At 40.1% G+C, this 19,037-nt stretch overlaps 2 protein-coding genes across 3 annotated transcripts in view; both read right to left on the reverse strand.

Moving 5' to 3' along the window:
* Nucleotides 1-597: 597 nt before the first annotated feature.
* Nucleotides 598-8,352, reverse strand: ddost (dolichyl-diphosphooligosaccharide--protein glycosyltransferase subunit (non-catalytic)). The gene is made up of 11 exons (XM_017486861.3): nt 8,089-8,352; nt 6,511-6,621; nt 6,341-6,427; nt 6,138-6,241; nt 5,032-5,126; nt 4,186-4,279; nt 2,089-2,237; nt 1,636-1,783; nt 1,409-1,529; nt 1,209-1,315; nt 598-1,125 (listed from the first exon to the last, which is right to left on the reverse strand). The coding sequence occupies exons 1-11, from the start codon at nt 8,321-8,323 to the stop codon at nt 976-978; spliced, it is 1,401 nt and encodes a 466-aa protein (XP_017342350.1). The 5' UTR covers nt 8,324-8,352; the 3' UTR covers nt 598-975.
* A 1,227-nt stretch (nt 8,353-9,579) lies between these two features.
* Nucleotides 9,580-19,037, reverse strand: part of zbtb17 (zinc finger and BTB domain containing 17) — an 11,579-nt gene continuing 2,121 nt past the window's right edge. For both annotated transcript variants that reach the window (XM_017486856.3, XM_017486857.3), the window contains 14 exons: nt 18,248-18,494; nt 17,742-17,903; nt 17,224-17,547; nt 17,043-17,132; nt 16,709-16,953; nt 14,820-14,962; nt 14,304-14,604; nt 14,130-14,217; nt 13,790-13,906; nt 13,575-13,695; nt 12,683-12,813; nt 12,227-12,496; nt 11,948-12,037; nt 9,580-10,897 (listed from right to left, as the gene is read on the reverse strand). In XM_017486856.3, coding sequence (XP_017342345.1) covers nt 10,551-10,897; nt 11,948-12,037; nt 12,227-12,496; nt 12,683-12,813; nt 13,575-13,695; nt 13,790-13,906; nt 14,130-14,217; nt 14,304-14,604; nt 14,820-14,962; nt 16,709-16,953; nt 17,043-17,132; nt 17,224-17,547; nt 17,742-17,903; nt 18,248-18,452 — 2,634 coding nt within the window. In that variant the 5' untranslated portion in view covers nt 18,453-18,494 and the 3' untranslated portion in view covers nt 9,580-10,550. The remainder of the gene's footprint in view (nt 10,898-11,947; nt 12,038-12,226; nt 12,497-12,682; nt 12,814-13,574; nt 13,696-13,789; nt 13,907-14,129; nt 14,218-14,303; nt 14,605-14,819; nt 14,963-16,708; nt 16,954-17,042; nt 17,133-17,223; nt 17,548-17,741; nt 17,904-18,247; nt 18,495-19,037) is intronic.

The following is a 19,037-nucleotide window of genomic DNA, read 5'->3' on the forward strand; positions in this document are numbered from 1 at the left end:
GGAAAATCTGCTGTCATTTTGAAAAATAGCAAGCTCCTCCAAATATTTCAGTTTGCCTAATTTCTGCAGTCTCTAAATCCCAGGATATCATCAGTTTCTGAAATACTGAAAATCCATATGGCACCAACAACTATGCCATGGTCATAATCACAGAGATCACATTTTGTCCCCATTCTGTTTGATGTGAATATTTCCTTAAGTTGTTAGCCTGTATCTGCATGATTTTATGCATGGCACCACTGCCACATGATTGGTTGATTAGACAGTTGCATGAATAGGCAGTGTGCCAGTGTTCCTATTAAACTGGCTGGTGGGTATACATTAAATCATTATGATTATCCTTTTTGCCATCACCACCCTATTTTGTTTTTTTTACCCAATTCACTGATATCTTGATGTTGACTGACATGAACATAGGACACATTGTCTTAACACATGCAGGCATCATGCCTTTGATCTTTCACATGAGCTCAGTTTGAGTGTTAGTATTGGACCATAAAAGCTCTAATATAGGTAACATGAAAAAAGGCACATCCATACACCTTCTAGAAAGGTACTTACAAACCACCAAATAAAATAGACAAGAATTTAAAAAAGTGTGGGGATGGTAGACCATTTTAATAAACATTGGTACTTTTACAGAATTTTAACATCTTTCATTACAAATTTAAGCTTCGTGAACAAAAAGATCAGTGCATTTAGTCATCGAAACTGCAGTTAGGTGTACATTCTGGGACCTTTTTCCACTGTATTTAAATAAAATGACAAGATTTCTTACAGAAAATAAAAGAAACTCAACGTGTACAAAAGAGCATATAAACTCAGGTTGACGATCGTTGTGTAAAGTTGTAGTGGCACGTCGGACTCATGGAAAAACCCTACACCAGCACAGTTCAGTTCTCAACCACTGACCTGCGCAATAGGACTGGCTCAACCCAATCTGATTTCATTCTTAAACTATAACTCCAATCCTACTTAATCTGACTTCTCCTTCTCTTTCATGTGTAGGAAGACGATGCTGAAGACGAACAAGCCAGCCATCATGGAGAACACGCTGGCGTAGTATGGGTAAGCAGAGGGGATGTAGCGCTCATACTGGGTGTGCTCCAGCGGGCGCACAGACACCTACAACACAGGGTCAAAATGAACAGAAAGTTTCACTTCACTGTATAAACAGAAACAGCAGCATTAAAAACAAACGTACTTACCTGTGTGGAGGAGTAAAGGTGTGTGTAGCCAAGTCTGTTGTAATCGACTTTGAATTGAAATACTCCGTACACATCTGGCAGCTTAAATTGGACACTGTATTTACCACCTGTGCAGACAAAGCATGTGTGTAATTTCCTACCATCTTCATTTTCAAGTCTTGCATCTACGATTTAGAAACCAGACCAAATCTTGTGGATACCATTTTTCTTGAGGTAGGTCCTGACGAAGGGGTCGATCCGGACAAACTCCAGCTGAATATCGTCTCCATCAAACGGCACCCAGCGGCCCTCGGACAGCATCTCGATCACAATGCTGTATTCCTAATAATTTAGAGGCTAGGGGTCAATAACAGCACTTTGCAAAATGTTGCTGAAATCCAGGGAGTTAGAAACGAGGGTGTAAAACTGTAGCAGTAATAAAACTCACCACCAGGTCAGTGATGGTATAAGCTGCAGGGGGCACACTTTCGCCCACTTCATGATGACTTACGGCTCCAACCCTGAGGACACCTGCCTCCTTAAACACCCAGCGGGAGAGCGCCTCGGCCAGCTCCCGATTACCCGTCTGTGAGTATCTAAAGCAACAGAAATCACTTTAACCGCAACAAACCTACAGATTCAGGACAACTTTGCATGATAGGGTATCAGAAATTCCCGAATTCTCCCCTCTTCTGTGTTCAGTCCTTATTTTAAATACTTGGGATGCACGATAGCCACAATTAGATTGTTCAATATTGAAATCATGATTGTTTAATAGATTTAGTCAAACAAAAAAATAAATTATACAGGTAAAGTTCATTGGCACAATTGCAATCTGACTGATCAGAAACGGATGAAAGGACAGAGGAAGAAATGTAAAAAAAAAAAGCATATTTCAAACCTCTGGGATCCTGGGGTGGCTTTCTGCACTGGGGAGTTGAAGAAGGCATCGCTGAAGAAATGCAAGGATCCACTGAAGACCACACGAGCATTGTTTCTCGCCTGCAAGCCAGCAATCAGGAGGGTGTTCTTTCCAACTGCGTGAGGGTACTGTGATACGAGAGTGGAATATGGGAGAGAGAATAACCATAAAATAATAAGGCCAGGCATCCCATCCAGGGAGTATTCCTGCTTAATCTTCTTGAAATACAACAGAGAAAAGGGTTATTTGAAGTAATCAGTTCAATCAGGTATACACTCTATGGCCACTTTAATAGGAACACCCATACCCCTGTCCTTTCATGCAGTTATGAAGGGGGGGGGGGGGGGGGGGGGGGGCTTTGGGCTTTGATCTCGGTGACATTGACCATGGCATGGTGGTTAGTGCCAGATGAGCTTGTTGGAGTATTTCAGAAAGGGCATATCTCATGTGATTTTAACATGCGACAGTCTCTAGAGTTTACACAGAATGCGGCAGGGAAAAAAGACGACCAAAAAAACAACAACAAAAAAAACACATCCAGTGGGCAGTCACAGGAAGAAATGCCTTGTTGATGAGAGAGGCCAGAGGAGAATGGATGTGAGGTCAGGCAAGAAAGCCTCTGGTGCAGTCCAGTTGGACTTGATGTTCCAGTTCATCAAGGTGTTCAATGGGGTTGAAGTCAGGGCTTTGTGCAGGCCATTCCAACCTTATCAAATCATGTCTTCATGGTTAATTATGTGTACAGGGGCACTGTCATGCAGGAACAGGTTTGTGCCCCTTAGGTCTACCCCTATGGGGCGGCTGTGGCTCAGTTGGGAGAACGGGTCGTCCACTAATCGTAGGGTCGGCGGTTCGACTCCACATGCCGAAGTGTCCTTGGGCAAGACACTGAACCCCAAGTTCCCCAAGTTGCTCCCGATGGCAAGTTAACGCCTTGCATGGCATTTGAGTGTGTGTGTGTGAATGGGTGAATGAGACCCAGTGTAAAGCGCTTTGGATAAAAGCGCTATACAAGTGTGCCATTTACCATTTAGGTCCAGTAAAGGCAAAAAAAGGCAAAAAAGGCAAAACAGCATACAAAGACATCCTATACAATTCTGTGGTTCCAACTCAGTTTGGGGAAGACCCACATATGGGCATGATGGTCAGGGGTATGTCAAGATATGGAACAATGTAGGTTTAGTTTAGACATTAATGAACCTGGGACCCTGATTTAACACAGAAAAACATTCTAAGAACAAAAGCTTGATGTCTTGATGAAGTAAATGTAGAAATAATAAACCTGACATCATTATGTCAGGGTTTAATTATTTTTTTTTAACTGTAGTCAACTATGAGATGAAATGCAAATAAATGTCCAGGAGTCAGTGAGACTGGTGGACTGGTAGGTATATGAAAGAGCGGAGAATGTGTTGGTGAGGTAACACGCAGCCATACAATTTAGCTGAAATGCTAGATAAGAAATGCCATTTAAGGCAGTGTAAAAAATTACAGACTGCCTCTCAGCAGATTCCACCCCGAACTGTGTTAGAATAAGCTTGTTCCCCAAAAAGGAAGAATTATCAAAGGGACAATTTATCTGGGTCTTAGCAATGTGTATAATACCACCTAAAGTGACATTCACACAGTTATAGCATGGGACCGGCAGTGGGACATCAAGAACCATCCCTGAACAAAGGGCTATGTGACCATAAAGACATCTGTCTTGATAATCCTATCACCTTACCATATGGGGTCACACCTGTAACAACATCAGTACTGTTTGAACGGAAACTGATCGCATCAAGTGCTATACTTAATTTACATTACATACAGAAAACCTGGTTTGAAACACAGTATAAAATGTCTGTGCTGATATTGCTCGGGGCTCACCCAAAGTACTTAATGTACTGTGTCACTGCCCTGCTGTAATAAAGTTATTCTTCTTTGAGATCTTCGACATCCTCTTCATTTTTCTTATCAGCAGTCTTGGTCAGTTTTTCATAATATCTACTCAATATCAATATCCTAAGCACTCCCAAATGTCTTTCAGATCTGTGGGAAACATGGCATCACCAAATCATACTGCAAACTCACTTGTGTAATAGGACGGTCAGGAAAGTAGGAATAAGAAGTGGAGGAGCCTGTGAGGATGTCCAGGACAAGAGGGTTATCAGGATCAGCCACCATTCTGGAAATAAAAAGTGATCTACAATAAATTCACAAAATCACCTGCATGCACATGAAATACTATTTGACATAAGTATAGTCTCAATCATCACTAGTCAGAATCCAGGGTGAGAACTTGGAGATGGTACATATCTACAAATACCTGGGTGTTCACTTGAATGTCAAGTTGGGATAAGGAGTGAACATGGACAGTGTGTACAAGAAGGGACATAGCTATCATACTATTTTGTTAGGAGGCTGAGGTGCTTTGGTGTATGTGGGGAAACTGCTGCACATATTCTACAAGTCTGTAGTGTCACGGGCTACAGCAACACTGCGAAGGACACGAACAGACTCAACAAGATCATTAACGAAGCTCAGTTCTTGGACGTTGTCTGTTTTTTCTTGGAGAGGAGAACAGCAGCCCAGCTCTCAGTCATGAGGAACCATACACACTCACTCCATAAAAACACACCATACACTGCAAAGCACACCGAGCAGCAAGCTACAGCTATCAGACAATACAACACCATCCTCATGTCATCTATCTGAATATATTTATCTGAAAGTATTTTGCATTAATCATCTGCATAATTGCCATTAATCTGAATAACAGTCACTAGGGTCCTACTGTATACATATACATATGTATTGGATATTTGGGCAGATGTGTTTCTCTGTATATATTTGCACAGCTCTTGTTATATTTTATATTATATTATCTTTATTCTCTTATCTTATGATTAACAGTCAAATATGACAAAGATCACCCACCCGACACCTTTGAAGAGGATGGGGTTCTCAGTTGGCTTGCCAACAATAGTGGGGGCCTTAAGGAGGTTATCTGGATCTGCAACAATCAGAGTGTGCTGCAAAAACAAAAAGTGGAAACATACATTTACAAAATGCAGACAGCAGGGGTGAACAACTAATAATACACTGGTTAGCTATTCCACTGTGAATGTAAATGGTACAGTGTACTGCACGTGTCCTATGTTTCAGTTGTCAGTTTCAGTTGAAACCCAAATGATGCGATACAGAAACCAACATGATAGCTAAAGCAATTTAATAACATATGGTGAGTTAGCTAGTTAAGTAGCTAATAATGCAGAACCCTAGACAAAGTCACTAGCCACATTTTCATCCACGAGATGCCGTTCTGTTTTCCCCATGTAAATTAATCGAGTCTGGTCAGCATCTGATCCAGACAGTAAAAACCATTCTGCCACCAGCCAGATCGGGTCAGCGGATGTGTGTAGCGCAACAAGTGTCGGATTCGGAACAAGTAGCGGGTGCTATAATTACAGGTCAAGTTTAAGCTACAAAACAAATTTAAGAAAAACTAATAAAACAATTTGAAATACACCCAGACCCAGATATACACACTTCATCCAATCTAGATTCCTGCTGCAAAGACTCTTGGTATTAAAACTCACATACACTGCTAGCCAGTACAAACAGTCTGTAAATTCAGCATTATACACACACACACACTATCTGTATTGCTCTGAACCTTGTTTTAAAATGAAAAGCCGTGTAACAGAAAACAGTAGACATGTTAGTTTACTGGATTACCTCTAGGCGTCAGTGTCTGTGCAATCATCACATTTGCATTTTGTTCCATTGTGCTAAATAACAACAACTTTTAAGTTCCAGAAATATTGAAAAATTGTTGTAGATCAATTGAGCAGGAAAAAAAGACCACATCCTCAATGGCAGAGGTTATTATTAATTTTATATTGAATTATATAGTTATTTTGGGGCTTTTAGAGATATTTATTTCCCCTTAGGGATCAATAAATCAATCAGTGTTGTATTTGAGAGTCATGGTGAGCGCATTTTGCACTTTTACATCACACACAAAACCTTCATCCACTCACCTCGCCAGGATCAGAGACATCATAATTATGATGGTCAATGACAGCAGTTTTCTCCTCATCAAACTCAACACCACATTCACTGCCCAGCTCACGTATTGGGTCACCTGTAGGGAGAGAAAAACATAAAGGTATAATAAAGCTCTTAAAATCATAACAACAATAAAACACAGAACCATTTCCATCCAATATTTTGAGAGACTCACCAATATCTGAGCTGGCTGCAACCAGAACATTTCCCCCACCATCAATGAAGGCTGTGATGGTCTCCAGATTGATGTTTCCTCCAAAATCTTAAACACAGACTTTATGGTATAGTCAGACTGAACACAGTTATGATGTGGAATTACCGAAGAACCATTAAAGTGATCTTTACCTTCCACAGATGGGGCAAAAATGATGAGATGGTCATACAGGAACTGTCCATACTTGATCAGGGAGAGACCGGGGTCATCAGCAGTCTTAAATGTGAGATCGAAACCACGATCTGAAGAAAAAGAGTAGGTAAAATTTACTAGCAAAATATACAGTGTTTAATATGTTTGACTCAAACCCTGGTGCACTTTCCCGCTCAGTGCAGTTTGTTTAAGCAGGTAAAAACAGAAATCACAATCAAGTGTGAACCAAAGTACCAGTCCAACACCATCTGAGCAAGGGGGTCTTGATCCAGTTCCAAGTGAACTCCAAAGTGGTTTGACTGCAGTGAGAAAATGATCTGACTCTGAATTGACCCAGCTGCAGGAAATCAATCAAACATGCTGTGTTTTGGGTTGCAGGCAGTATTTAAAAAAAAAAATTTTTGTAGACGTGAGCTGCTAAACTGAAGCACAAGGTGCAAACCGAGTCAAAGGATAGAACTCCAGTGCTGCAGAAATAAGATATTTGGATCAACGAACATAAAAAGAAGAACCCTGTAAGTGATGCACAAAATATCTAAAAGTAGTTATTTATATAATTATCTAATTTATAATAAATATATTCATAATAATTTATTGGGGGGGGCTTAGAGTTTTGCACATTTGCCTTGCAGTGCCAGGGTTGGGGGTCCGAATACGCCTGCGCCCTGTGTGCGCAGAGCTTACATGTTCTCCCCGTGCTTGGGGGTTTCTTCTGGGTGGTCCAGTTTCCTCCACAAGTCCAAAGACACGTGTTGTAGGCAGACTGCCCATAGTGTGTGAATTGGTGTACGATTATGCCCTGTGATGAAATGTCCCCGGCCTTGTGCCGAGTTCCCTGAGATAGGCTCCAGGCTCCCCCACAACCCTGTGTAGGATAAGACGTATGGAAAATGGATGGATGGATGGATGGATGAATAACAATTTATTTAGTGCTGACTCCATGTTCTCTGTGCTGGGGTGATGCATTCCCTTGACAAACCTTTGTTTACTTTTTCAGTTGCGTTATTTCCAACGAACAATTAACAAAAGAGATTTACAAGTACATTTTTTTTTTTAAATTGTGTGCAGTAAGAAGTACCAAACAAACCAAACCAAAAGTATCACTTTCATGCCAATTCAGAAACTGAGTAAAGTTGCACAACTGCACCTACAAAAGGTATGTACAGCCAAGACCCATTCCCAGAATCCCAATCTGCATACCAAATGGCTTCCTGATCAGCCATATTGCACTGTTCTTGCATTTTCTTTATATAAAAAAAACATTATCAGAACGTTATGGAGAACCAAAAATAAACGTTCCCAAAACGTTCTGGGGAAGCAGTAATTGTTAGCTGTGCTGTATTGGGCTGTATTGTGCACTGGAGTATATAATGCACTCAGCTGCTCTTATTCCTGAACACAAACCAGGAAGCGGCGTTCACATGCATGCTTGTGCACGCGCTAAAATATGCAAACACTCAGGAAGTTTGGATTAAAATCTAACAAAACAAATTCTATTATGCATAACAATCTGCTACCTTTAATATCTGTCTAAGAAACAGGGTTGATCTCTTCACCTGCTAGGCTGCGGAAGAAGATTGAATGGGTGTCTCTGATGTTCGGGCTGTCCAGCAGGACCAGAGTCTTTCCGTCTCCAGAAACCACCTGCAGCAGCAAAGCGGCGGATAAAACCAACACAACATTTCTTACGAGTCCCTCTGACTGTAATGAAGACATGCTGATACCCAGTCTTCCGCGTCTGGATGTTACAGTGCAGCCTGTATCCCTCATTGCTGATCCACCCGCCGCCATTTTCCTCCTTTGGACAACGTCAGCGCTAACAGGGATGTGAACTTTGACCCACACTGTCAGCCAATCATATGGCGCCTCATGGACCAATGGAGCTAAAGAAGTGGAATGGGGGTGTACTGTAATATAACGTGCGTTTACATTTATTTGACAGATAAACATTAAAAGAGATTTATCCAAGCACAAAGGCCGAAAATAGCGAGATTATCTAACAAAGACCCGGAAGTGCGGCTAAAATATACTACACAGTAAACCCCTCATACTAATGACACACAATTACACACAAACTACAGAACTACACATGACTGCAAAATGGCTTACTTATGTGCCAAAATTAAATCTATATATATAAAAAAGACTATCAAATCACTGATTAATACAATACAAATCGATCATGTAATTTTTCCATTAACGAAGTTTATTATTATTATTATTATTGTTTTTATTGTAGCAATATTTATTTTCATAATTGTCCCTTTCAAAAACTAATTTGTGCTGTTTATTTCATATAATAAGTTTAGGGGAAATATCTTATTTGGAGAAGCCCTGTTATGAGGCTACATTATTATTATTATTATTATTATTATTATTATTATTAGTAGTAGTAGTAGTAGTAGTAGTAGTAGTAGTATTGGACTGGCTATACTGTCCCTAGATGTGAATGCTGCCCCATGATGGGCACCATGTTCCCGGGATCCACTGTGACCCTGACCAGGGTAAAGCAGTTAATCAAGATGTATTATTATTATTATTATTATTACAGTTTGTTGTTGTTGTTACAGTTTATTAACATTTTCTGTATCCTACACAGGGTCGCGGGAGAGCCTGGAGCCTATCCCAGACTCGGGAAACAAGGCAGGGAACAGTCTGGACAGGTTGCCAACCCATCGCAAGGCACAATCGCACGCACACACATGCCCATTCACACTCTACGGATAATTTAGAGTTGCCAATCAGCCTACAACACGTCTTGGACTGGGGGAGGAAACCTGAGAACCTGGAGGAAACCCCCAAAGCACACGGAGAACATGCAAAGTCCATACACACAAGGCAGAGGCGGGAATCGAACCCCCAACCATGAAGGTGCTAGGCAAACGTGCTAACCACTAAGTCTCTGTGCCCCCCCTAGTGGATACCATTAAGGACCAATAATGGTAATGATAATGGGTTTAATGGTTCGCTGAGGGTTTGAAATGGCATTTGTAGTGGAAACCATTATAATTTCAATTAGAATGTTTTTTTTTCAGCAGTGGAGTCAATGGGAGTAAAACATATTTTTACTAAAACAGAAAATACTGGACATTCACAGAGCTGGAGAGGAGTATAATGTACATAATCAATGGTGAGGTAAGAACTAAATAAGAAATGAAAGATTCAGACACAAAGACATGACCAACGAGTAGAAGAAAAATAACAAGTGTGATTCTCAAAAATCCCAATCAAACAGTAGGAAATCTAAAAGGGTCAAGTAAAATAGAAATCTAATGAAGAAATTAAGTTATTAATGATTACTCCATCGTGGTGATCACATTATCTGTTTATTAGATATTGCCTAAATAAGTTCATGAGCCCTGCATTACTTAGTATGCACCTGCTTCTTTACCCAGTAGCTACTAACATCATCATTCAAATCTTTTATACAGTTTCTAATCATATTCTTTGTGCATAATTTTTTTTTTGTTTAAATAGTACAAGATGTGCTAAAGGAAAGTAATCCTGAGTAATTAAGATAGTATTTAAAAAAAAAAGAAATTCGAAGAATGAATCGAAGTGTGTTCAGTTTTGATAACTGATAAGAAGTTTTTTTTATGAAACATATAAGATCGTGACAGAACATACTTTACAAAGTTACGCACAGTGTATATAACATTTAATACTCAATGTTAGTGCATGATTGAGAATGTAGATGCTGGCAAAGGAACCATATAAAGTCAGAGGTGTACATGATCGACGCTTCGGTATCAGAAAAATACAGCATAAGAAAGAAATGTGCACTGAACTAGAATTAGCAGTTATATCTGAAAACAAATGACTACTTTTAAAATAATTCATTATAGCCTAAGCATAAGATTATGTACTTGTGCTATACAATCAATTTGTAAAAACAAGCTATGGCATTTGACTTGAAATAGTAACATAGTTACATTTCAAGTAATATCTAATATATTCCTTGACTATGTTGATGTCTCTAGGATTTTAAAAATTCTTTGATTTGCTCAGTATAGCATCACTATGTCTGACTTTCACAAATCTGTACATCCTCTCCCACAGTTTCAGTTGGAGACTCCGCCTCCTCTTCCTCCTCCTCAGGTTCATTATGCGTGTCCTCACCCTGGGTGTCATCGTTAGCCTCTTCCTCCCCCTCCCTCCTGAAGAGGAGCTCTTCTCCCTGAATGACCTGCTCGGTGGTCTGCCAAGTACCGTCCGTTGCCTCGTACTGCTGGTAGAAGTCTGAGTCAGCCTGGAACATGACGAGAGCCTGGGCCGTGTGGATACGCACATGCTGGGCTAGAGAACTGGCGTCCAGGAACTTCTCTCCACAGGAGTCACATGCATATAAGATCTGCGTGTTGGGATCTACAGAGGTGGGGAAGGAAAACAGGCTTTAAAGATCATGTAAACTGCTTCGATATTTATAAATGGTGTAAGGAATATACTGTCATTCTGTGCTGTTGGTACTGAGACAAAACACTGCAGGAGGAGGATAACTGAGGATTAGGTAATAACCTATCCTGCAACTTCTCACCACAAAAGCTCAAGTAAAAGTAAAGACAGGTGGGACAGCAATGGATTTCGTTCTTAATTTGTAGTAGGGTCTAATAGTATTCTGCATTGTCTACCCGTTTAGGATTAAAGGTGAAGTTTGAGATGTTTAAAAGTGTTTCTACAGCTATAATAATAATCATCAAATTTTAAGGATACTTTGTAAAAACTATAACTCCTAATATCCGCATGCAGATGATAATATGATAGTTGCCTAATTTCTTTACTTCCAGGTTCTATGTAAACATTTTCTGGCCCAGAAATGAGTTTAATGTCAGAGAAGTTCACAAGGTTTCACTGGGGGGAATGTGGTCAGTTAGGTGGAATGTGAGGGATTGTCAGTCTTTTCGCTGCTATTGCGATACATCTCACAGGAAACAGAAGGCTCTAAACATTACAAATTGCTGCTTTAAGACAAAGTAGTGCAGAAAAATCATGAGTAAAATGAACATGCACATCTGATTTATTTAACAATTTATCTACAAAAAAAATTAATTCCAAAAAGTTACATGAATGCATCTTGCAAAAACATCATTTTAAATAAAAGGCAAATCAACATAAAAATACTTTTTCAAAGCTTAAACATCATTTCAGCATTTTGTCATGACCCTTTTGATCTCAAGAACTGATGTGAAGAAAGTACTATATGACATTCATTATAACTTATTATAACATACACTACTTGGCCCTTCTCTTGTGATAATGATGAAAAGTCTGTGAAACCCAACACACTAAATGTTTTGTGGGCATAACTTGATGTTTTGTTCTAAGGGTGTACAGACTTTTTGGACTCAACTGTACGTTTGCATGGAATATTTTGCCACATGGACATCAATATATATACGTGTAAATGTTTCGTCTTACCAGCTTCCTGCACTTTCTCCACTGCCTTTGTGATCTCAGCTTTCAGAGCCTCTGTTTCATCGGCAGATACAGATGTTGCAACAGGCACCACTGCACCGTAGTGAATACAGAAACATTAGAAATCATTCTCATCACCACTAACTGCAACAAATGATCTTTGCATTCAAACAAAATGAAAAAAATAACTGCCTTCTTTTCTTCACAAATTTCAATCGTCCTCTTTATGCTAATAAATATCTCTTACACGTTATATCTTGTGCACTCATTGCTGTCTCTTACCAGTCAGCTGTGCGACAGTGTTGGCTGCCAACGCTTCTGTAGCCAAAGTCACAATGTCATCTGTGGTGACTGTAACAATATTGACTTCATTCTCGTCGAGCTCGGACACAGAGGCAGTTGCAGGAAGCAGCTTGTCCTCCTCATCTTCTTCAGTCACTATCATTCTCTTCATGCCTGCTTTGCCCTGGTGAACAGTTTTAACGTGGGAGCGGAGGTTGTCCACACGGTTAAACCCGCGTCCACACTTGTCACAAAGATAAGGTTTCTCACCTGTGATTGGAGTTACAGAGATGAATAAGCATTCAGGGGGGAAATGGATACCCCCCCCCCTTTTAAATACAAAGTAAGCACTCCTAATCTTGCGTGACCTGTGGGTTTGATATCACTTTGCCCCTTTCTGAAATTTTGAAAAATGAACGACTAAAGCTTCAAAAAATAATTCTGTTGTTTGTGTACCTGTATGAATGATGATGTGTTTCGAGAGGTCTCCGACATTGACAAACGCTTTGTTGCAGGTTTGGCATTTGTGGGGTCGTATGTTGTCATGATGGCGGATGTGATTGGCCAGTTGGCTGGACTGCACAAACCTGCATGTTATAACGTCACAATTACACAGGATCCATAACTAGCATTTTATCACACAGTATGTTTAATAACACAATATTTTAAAAATCTATTTTTATATATATATATATATATATATATATATATATATATATATATATATATATATATACACACACACACACACACACATAAAATACATTTAAATACACTACCGGTCAAAAGTTTGCAGACACTTGACTGAAATGTTTCTCATGATCTTAAAAACCTTTTGATCTGAAGCTGTATGATTAAATGTGTGAAATCGGTGTTGTGGACAAAAATATAATTGTGCCAAAATATTAATTCCTTCCATTAGAAAACTAACATTTTATTTACAAAGAATTTATTTTTTTTTTTTTTTTTTTTTTTTTTTTAAACGGACGACTCGGAGCGAAATATTCCGAAAAGCAACCAATAAGAGTCCAGCGTAGGTGAGAACTCCTTTAATACTGTTTAAAAAGCATCTCAGGGGGATTCCTCAAGAAACTGGTTGAGAAAATGCCAATAACACATTTCTGGAAATTCTAGGCAAAAAGGGTGTCTACTCTGAAGATGCTAAAATATTACATTATTTTGATTTATTTTGGATTTTTTATCACAGCATAATTTCCATAGTTCCATTTGTGTTACTCCTGAATTTTGATGACTTTTTATTATTCTAAAATGTGGGAGAAAAAAAATAAAAATAAAGAATGAGTGTGTCTACACTTCTGACTTGAAGTGTATATTAGATTTCAGTTACCTTTTGCCACAGCGGTCACATACGTACGGCTTCTCTCCAGTGTGCTGTCGGACATGAGCAATCAGTGAACTGGCCTGTGTGAAGCCTTTTCCACAGATCAGACACAGACATGGCTTTTCCCCTGCAACAATCACACACACAGACAGTCTGTTCTACACAACCTAATGCACACAGATAGTGGCCTGCGAGAGGTGGGAATAAAGTGAGTGAAGTACCTGTGTGAATGCGCACGTGTCTCTGCAGTGCACCCGGATCAGCGAACGCTCTCTGGCAATGCATACACACAAAGGGCTTCTCTCCACTGTGAACTCGCAGGTGCCTTTTCAGGTTCCCTGCACAAAGAGAGCCCTGTCAAGCACTCTAACACACACACACACACACACACACACCCACACACCCACACAGTCTCACACATGGTCACACAGATGCTTACACTCACACACACGCAGACACTCATATATATTCACTCTCTCTCACACAAGCTCTCGCTCACAGACATTCACTCATCCACCCTCCCGCACCCACACACGCCACCTCTTTCTGCAGACATCTCACCTGATGTGGTGAACTGCTTCCCACACTCTTTACACTTCAGAGGTCCGTCTGCGATATGGATCTTCAAGTGAGCTTTCAAGTTTCCTAACTGAAAAGGATTTTGTTAAACAGTCATCACTGGGTTTCATAGAAACCTTTTATTTTATTTTCGCATCCTCTCTCCCTTTCTCTAACCTGATTGAATTTCTTGTCGCATTGTGGGCATTTGTGGCCCTTGTCCGTGTCGTGGATCTCCAGGTGTCGCATTTTGGCGGTGGGGTCGGAGAAAGTGCGCTCGCAGTACTCGCAGTGGTACGGCTTCTTGCCGCTGTGCACCAGCTGGTGGCGCTTCAGGTTACCTGATGTGGTGAAGAGTTTGCCGCACTCGTCGCAACTGTAGCGCGCCTCGCCTGTGTGCCGCTTCCTGTGCAGGTTCAGCAGGCTGATCTGCCGGTAGCTCTTCCCGCATGTGGAACAGCAGTATGGCTTTACGGGGCTAGAGGTTAAAAGACATCATCAATATACATGACATGCTCAAGTGGGTTTAACATGCACACAGAGATATTGTTTATAGCTTTCAGTACAGATGGTCTTCTATCAGTGACTCACTAATGTACCTATATCATCATTCACCATCCTCTACATTCTTTCCATCCAAAAAATAAATAAATAAAAATACACTGTTGGTACTAACTGTTGGTGCTAACATACCTGTGGGTTTTTTCATGAGCTTTGCAGGCGGCTGGGTCAGAGAAGGCCTTGTTGCAGTCCCTGCAGCTGAAGGGCTTCTCGCCTGTGTGGATGCGCATGTGGCGTTTAAAATTCCCTGTGTGCGTAAACTTCTTTCCACAATCCTGCAAAAGCCATCAAGACCATGGAGAAATGAGGAGGATGGAAGTGGTTTGAACATAAAATAAACCAAGGCAAAGAATGCAAAGTAATGCAAACTACTGCCAAAGTTTTGTATGTTTTGAGGGGAAAAAAAAAAACACATTGAGCATACTGAAAATGAGTTATGAGTGGTAAAGGAATACTCCATACTCAGTTTTCAACCGGATTCTTTAAATCTACAGCTGTACTGGACTGTTCTGTAGCGCAGGTGTGATTCATTTCAACACATTTCTCTGTACCATGTAAAGAACAGAAAGCCTGTTTATTCCCAAAATCACTTTTAGAAAAAGTCTAAGGGCAGCCGTTGGTGAAGTCAATAAACGTTTATCTTAAACATGATTTTTTTTTTTTTTTACAGTTACATTTATATAGAGCTTTTCTAGACACTCAAAGCGCTTAACATAGTATTGACAGTTGGGATGTGGGGGGGGTATCTCCTCAGCCACCACTAGTGTGTAGCATCCACCTGGATGATGTGACGGCAGCCATAATGTGCCAGAATGTCCACCCCACACCAGCTATTAGTGGAGAGGAGAGAGAGTGATGTAGCCAATTCAGAGATGGGGATTATTAGGGGGCCTTGAGAGAGAAGGGCCAATTTGCTATATTTTTCCATCCATTTTTTCTTAAATTCCTTAGTCAAACGTATTTATCAATTTGTCATTTCAGAGATAGGACTAGTTTTTCAGAGGGAAGAATTTACAGTTATCGGCATAGTTGGATGTGTCTGAGGGCGCATGCCTACCACAGAAACTTCAGGACAGTGTGAGTAACTGAAAATATTTTACTCTATTGCTCCAGTTTTGGAAATACTGGAGATGGAACTACATAAGATCAGATCTGGTAAGGCATTCTCTAATGTCTGTTTCATCCTAAGACACCTATTTTAGAATGCAATGACAAATTGAACTATATAGTATAGGCATGTATTAGAAAACAGTTATACCACAGTGCTGCTGAATTCTCGATTCTGATTGCTCAGGTGTTGATTAGTTTTCAATAACAGCAGCTCTGAAAATAGTTCCGTCTATGAGAAAAATCACGTTTACATGAATTCTCTTTATTAACTTACACGAGGACTTATATGATGGTGACGCTCCACATAAATGGATTAAAAACCCTTTTCTAATTGTTGAAATGGTGAGGTTTTTAACATTTATGAAAGGAGTCTCCAGTGTCACAGCCTTTTAAGAGTCAGAGACAAAACCGTAACTTTATGTTCAGAAAACTTTTGTTTTACAACCAAGTCTTCAGGATAGAGGACTTGTTAACTTCGAGAGAGAGAGAGAGAGAGAGAGAGAGAGTGAGAGAGAGAGAGAGTGAGTGAGTGTGTGATGAAGGAATGACTGTTTATGGCTATTATAACTTAAGTGGTAACAGGAACTAGAATGTTTTTCATGGACTATAAATGGACACAAATATGTCACTCATTAATAAATAAATATTGCAAGGATTGGCAAACTCCTGTGGCAAAAGAGGAATGAAACATTTAAGGATGTATTACATCACACCATTGTTAATTCTTTTCCTTTTTCCTTACTTATTGTTGGAATTCATCTACTACTCTTAGATCTTCATTACAAGTATTTAATGTAAACCAGATTTGAGTAAACAAGATTTGCCTTCCGTTCTCTGTACAGGAAAATGTTTACGATCTCACATATCGTCTACGGATGTAGTGGAGAGAGAGAAGATTTAGCCTCTCTTACCTCACATTTGTGAGTGACGGAGCCATACGACCTGGACTCACTGCGTTCAGCAATGACCCCAGACCTTAAACACTTTCCCTCTCCTTCATCTGTTGCTCCTGCTGATGCATCATCCCCATCCATCTCCCCTTCTTCATCATCCTCCGTATTCTCCTCCTCTTCATCAGCCTCCTCTTCCTCTTCCAGTTCTTCTCTTGTATTTTCTTCAGTAGCGGCTTTTGTCAAACTTCCTTCGGTACCATCATCTATCACCAAGGGACAAAAGAACAAGGCAATCACCAGAAGAGAAACTATATATGGTTGCAGTTATAGCATGACAGAACTGGGTGTTTACCTGGTGCGGGCACGCAGTGAGTGATGGATTTTAATTTGCTTCTCCGTGTGCTCACGCAAGACCTCCTAGTCGCAGCTCTCTGTGACAATTCTGAAAAAAAGAACAGAACATATTTCATATACAGTGGGTGCTAAAGAAGGTCATCCTAGTCAAGCAAAGCATGAGATAAAGACAGACTGACTGGGCTTGTAATCAGCATCAGACAGGTCATCCTGATACTCCATGAGATCCTTTGTTGTGCTCTCCTCCTGCTCCTTTAGCTTGGCGTACTGGCTGACCTTGTGTGATCCTCGTACCCAAACTCCTGCATTTGGTGCTCCTGTGCTTTGTCTTTCAGTAGTGCTACACCTCTCCTGCTGCTCAACAGAGGTCTCTGATGATGAGGGAGATTCATCCGCCTCAGGAACGCCAGCCTGAGCCGAGACTTGGCTGTCCTGTTGCTCCACAGAAGCATCACTGTCTTTCTTAACCAGCTTCTGATGCTGCTCAGTTGGACCTGATATGGCTATATGAAGCAAAACACAGAAATACATGAAATTATACAAGTAAGGATAGTGGGGTGGGGTGTTACTACAGAAAAGTTAACGTATTAGAATGAGTGCAATTACCTTACAGACAGCACCTTCTGACCAATCAGATTTGAGAATTCAACAAAACTGTGGTATTAACATACACACAATAAACTTGGACACTACTGACCATTATTTAACACTGGTGGTCCTGTGAGCGACTTATAAGCACAGCAAGCGTTGACAATTTCTTGCATCTGAAGAAAAGTGGCGACGGCCAGCACGTCCTCCACGTTCTGAGGGTTCAGCGTCAGCTTAGCTGTGTACATAAATTCAAGGATTTGTCCAAGGCCTGCAAAGATCATAAAAGTTGGCTGTTACGAGAAACAGAAATAGAAATTGTAGCACGTCAAGAAAATATATGGCAGACTGCAACAGTGTGCACACTTTCAGGACAAGAAGACAAAGAAATGTAGTTTACACTGACAAGCCATTTACTGTGTTAGGTTTTATACTTTCAACTTTTTTCTGTTGAAACTGTAACTTCATGCAGGATGCTGTAGATAGATCGTCAAATACACCAATACATTGGGGGTATAGACTTTTGCACTCAATTAAAATGGCGATAAATATATAAATGATTATTGGTGACAATATGTACGTGGAAAATTTCAGATTAGATTAGATTCTGTATACCTGCAGCATTACTGATATCCAAATGCACAACATCCTTCTGGTCCAGAAAGAGAGCGTGGAAGTATGTGCTGCATGCTGCCAGGACGGCCTTGTGGGCTTTGAAGTCCACTCCATCCACTACAAATGTGCAGTCACACAGGAGATCCTGCTGACGCTGATGGTTCAGCTGCTCTAAAACTTTCCCACTGTGCCATGGGAAGTCCATCACTGCCACCTGGGATAGATCAGGCTCTTGCTTTGGATAATCCTGTCATTAAACAACAAACAACAGGTAGCTGATATTAGTATGAACTACTGTTTAAAAAAATAAAATAAAATGATTTACAGCGATGCAGCAAAATTTAAATTGCTGGAAGAAACCAAAATTAAGGGCACAGCTCTAAACAATAGTTCCCTCAGTAGTTTTTTTCTCTCTCTTTAAGTTAATAAGACAACATTTTTAAATAAATTGTAGTAATTTACTGTATGTTGCCTTTTGTATGTTTGACAAATTAAAATAAGGCAATAATTGCTGCTTAATTTAAACCCTACAAAGTAATAAAAACAAACAAACATGTAATTGTCAACAAGTCCTTATTCCACAAAATTACTCTGCACATAACAAAATATAAATCTGTTGCCTGCATTTTGAGTTATGTCATAATTGCAGGTGGTGAATTAGAACAGTCCTTGTAGAAAAAAAACCTAAACACCAACAAAAAGGTCAATATTTTTACTCTTCATACCCCCCCCCCCCCCCCAAAAAAAGAAAAAGACATTAATTAATTAATTAAACAAACAAACAAACAAA

This window comes from Ictalurus punctatus, chromosome 15 (assembly GCF_001660625.3).
Source record: "Ictalurus punctatus breed USDA103 chromosome 15, Coco_2.0, whole genome shotgun sequence".
Lineage (NCBI taxonomy): Eukaryota > Metazoa > Chordata > Actinopteri > Siluriformes > Ictaluridae > Ictalurus > Ictalurus punctatus.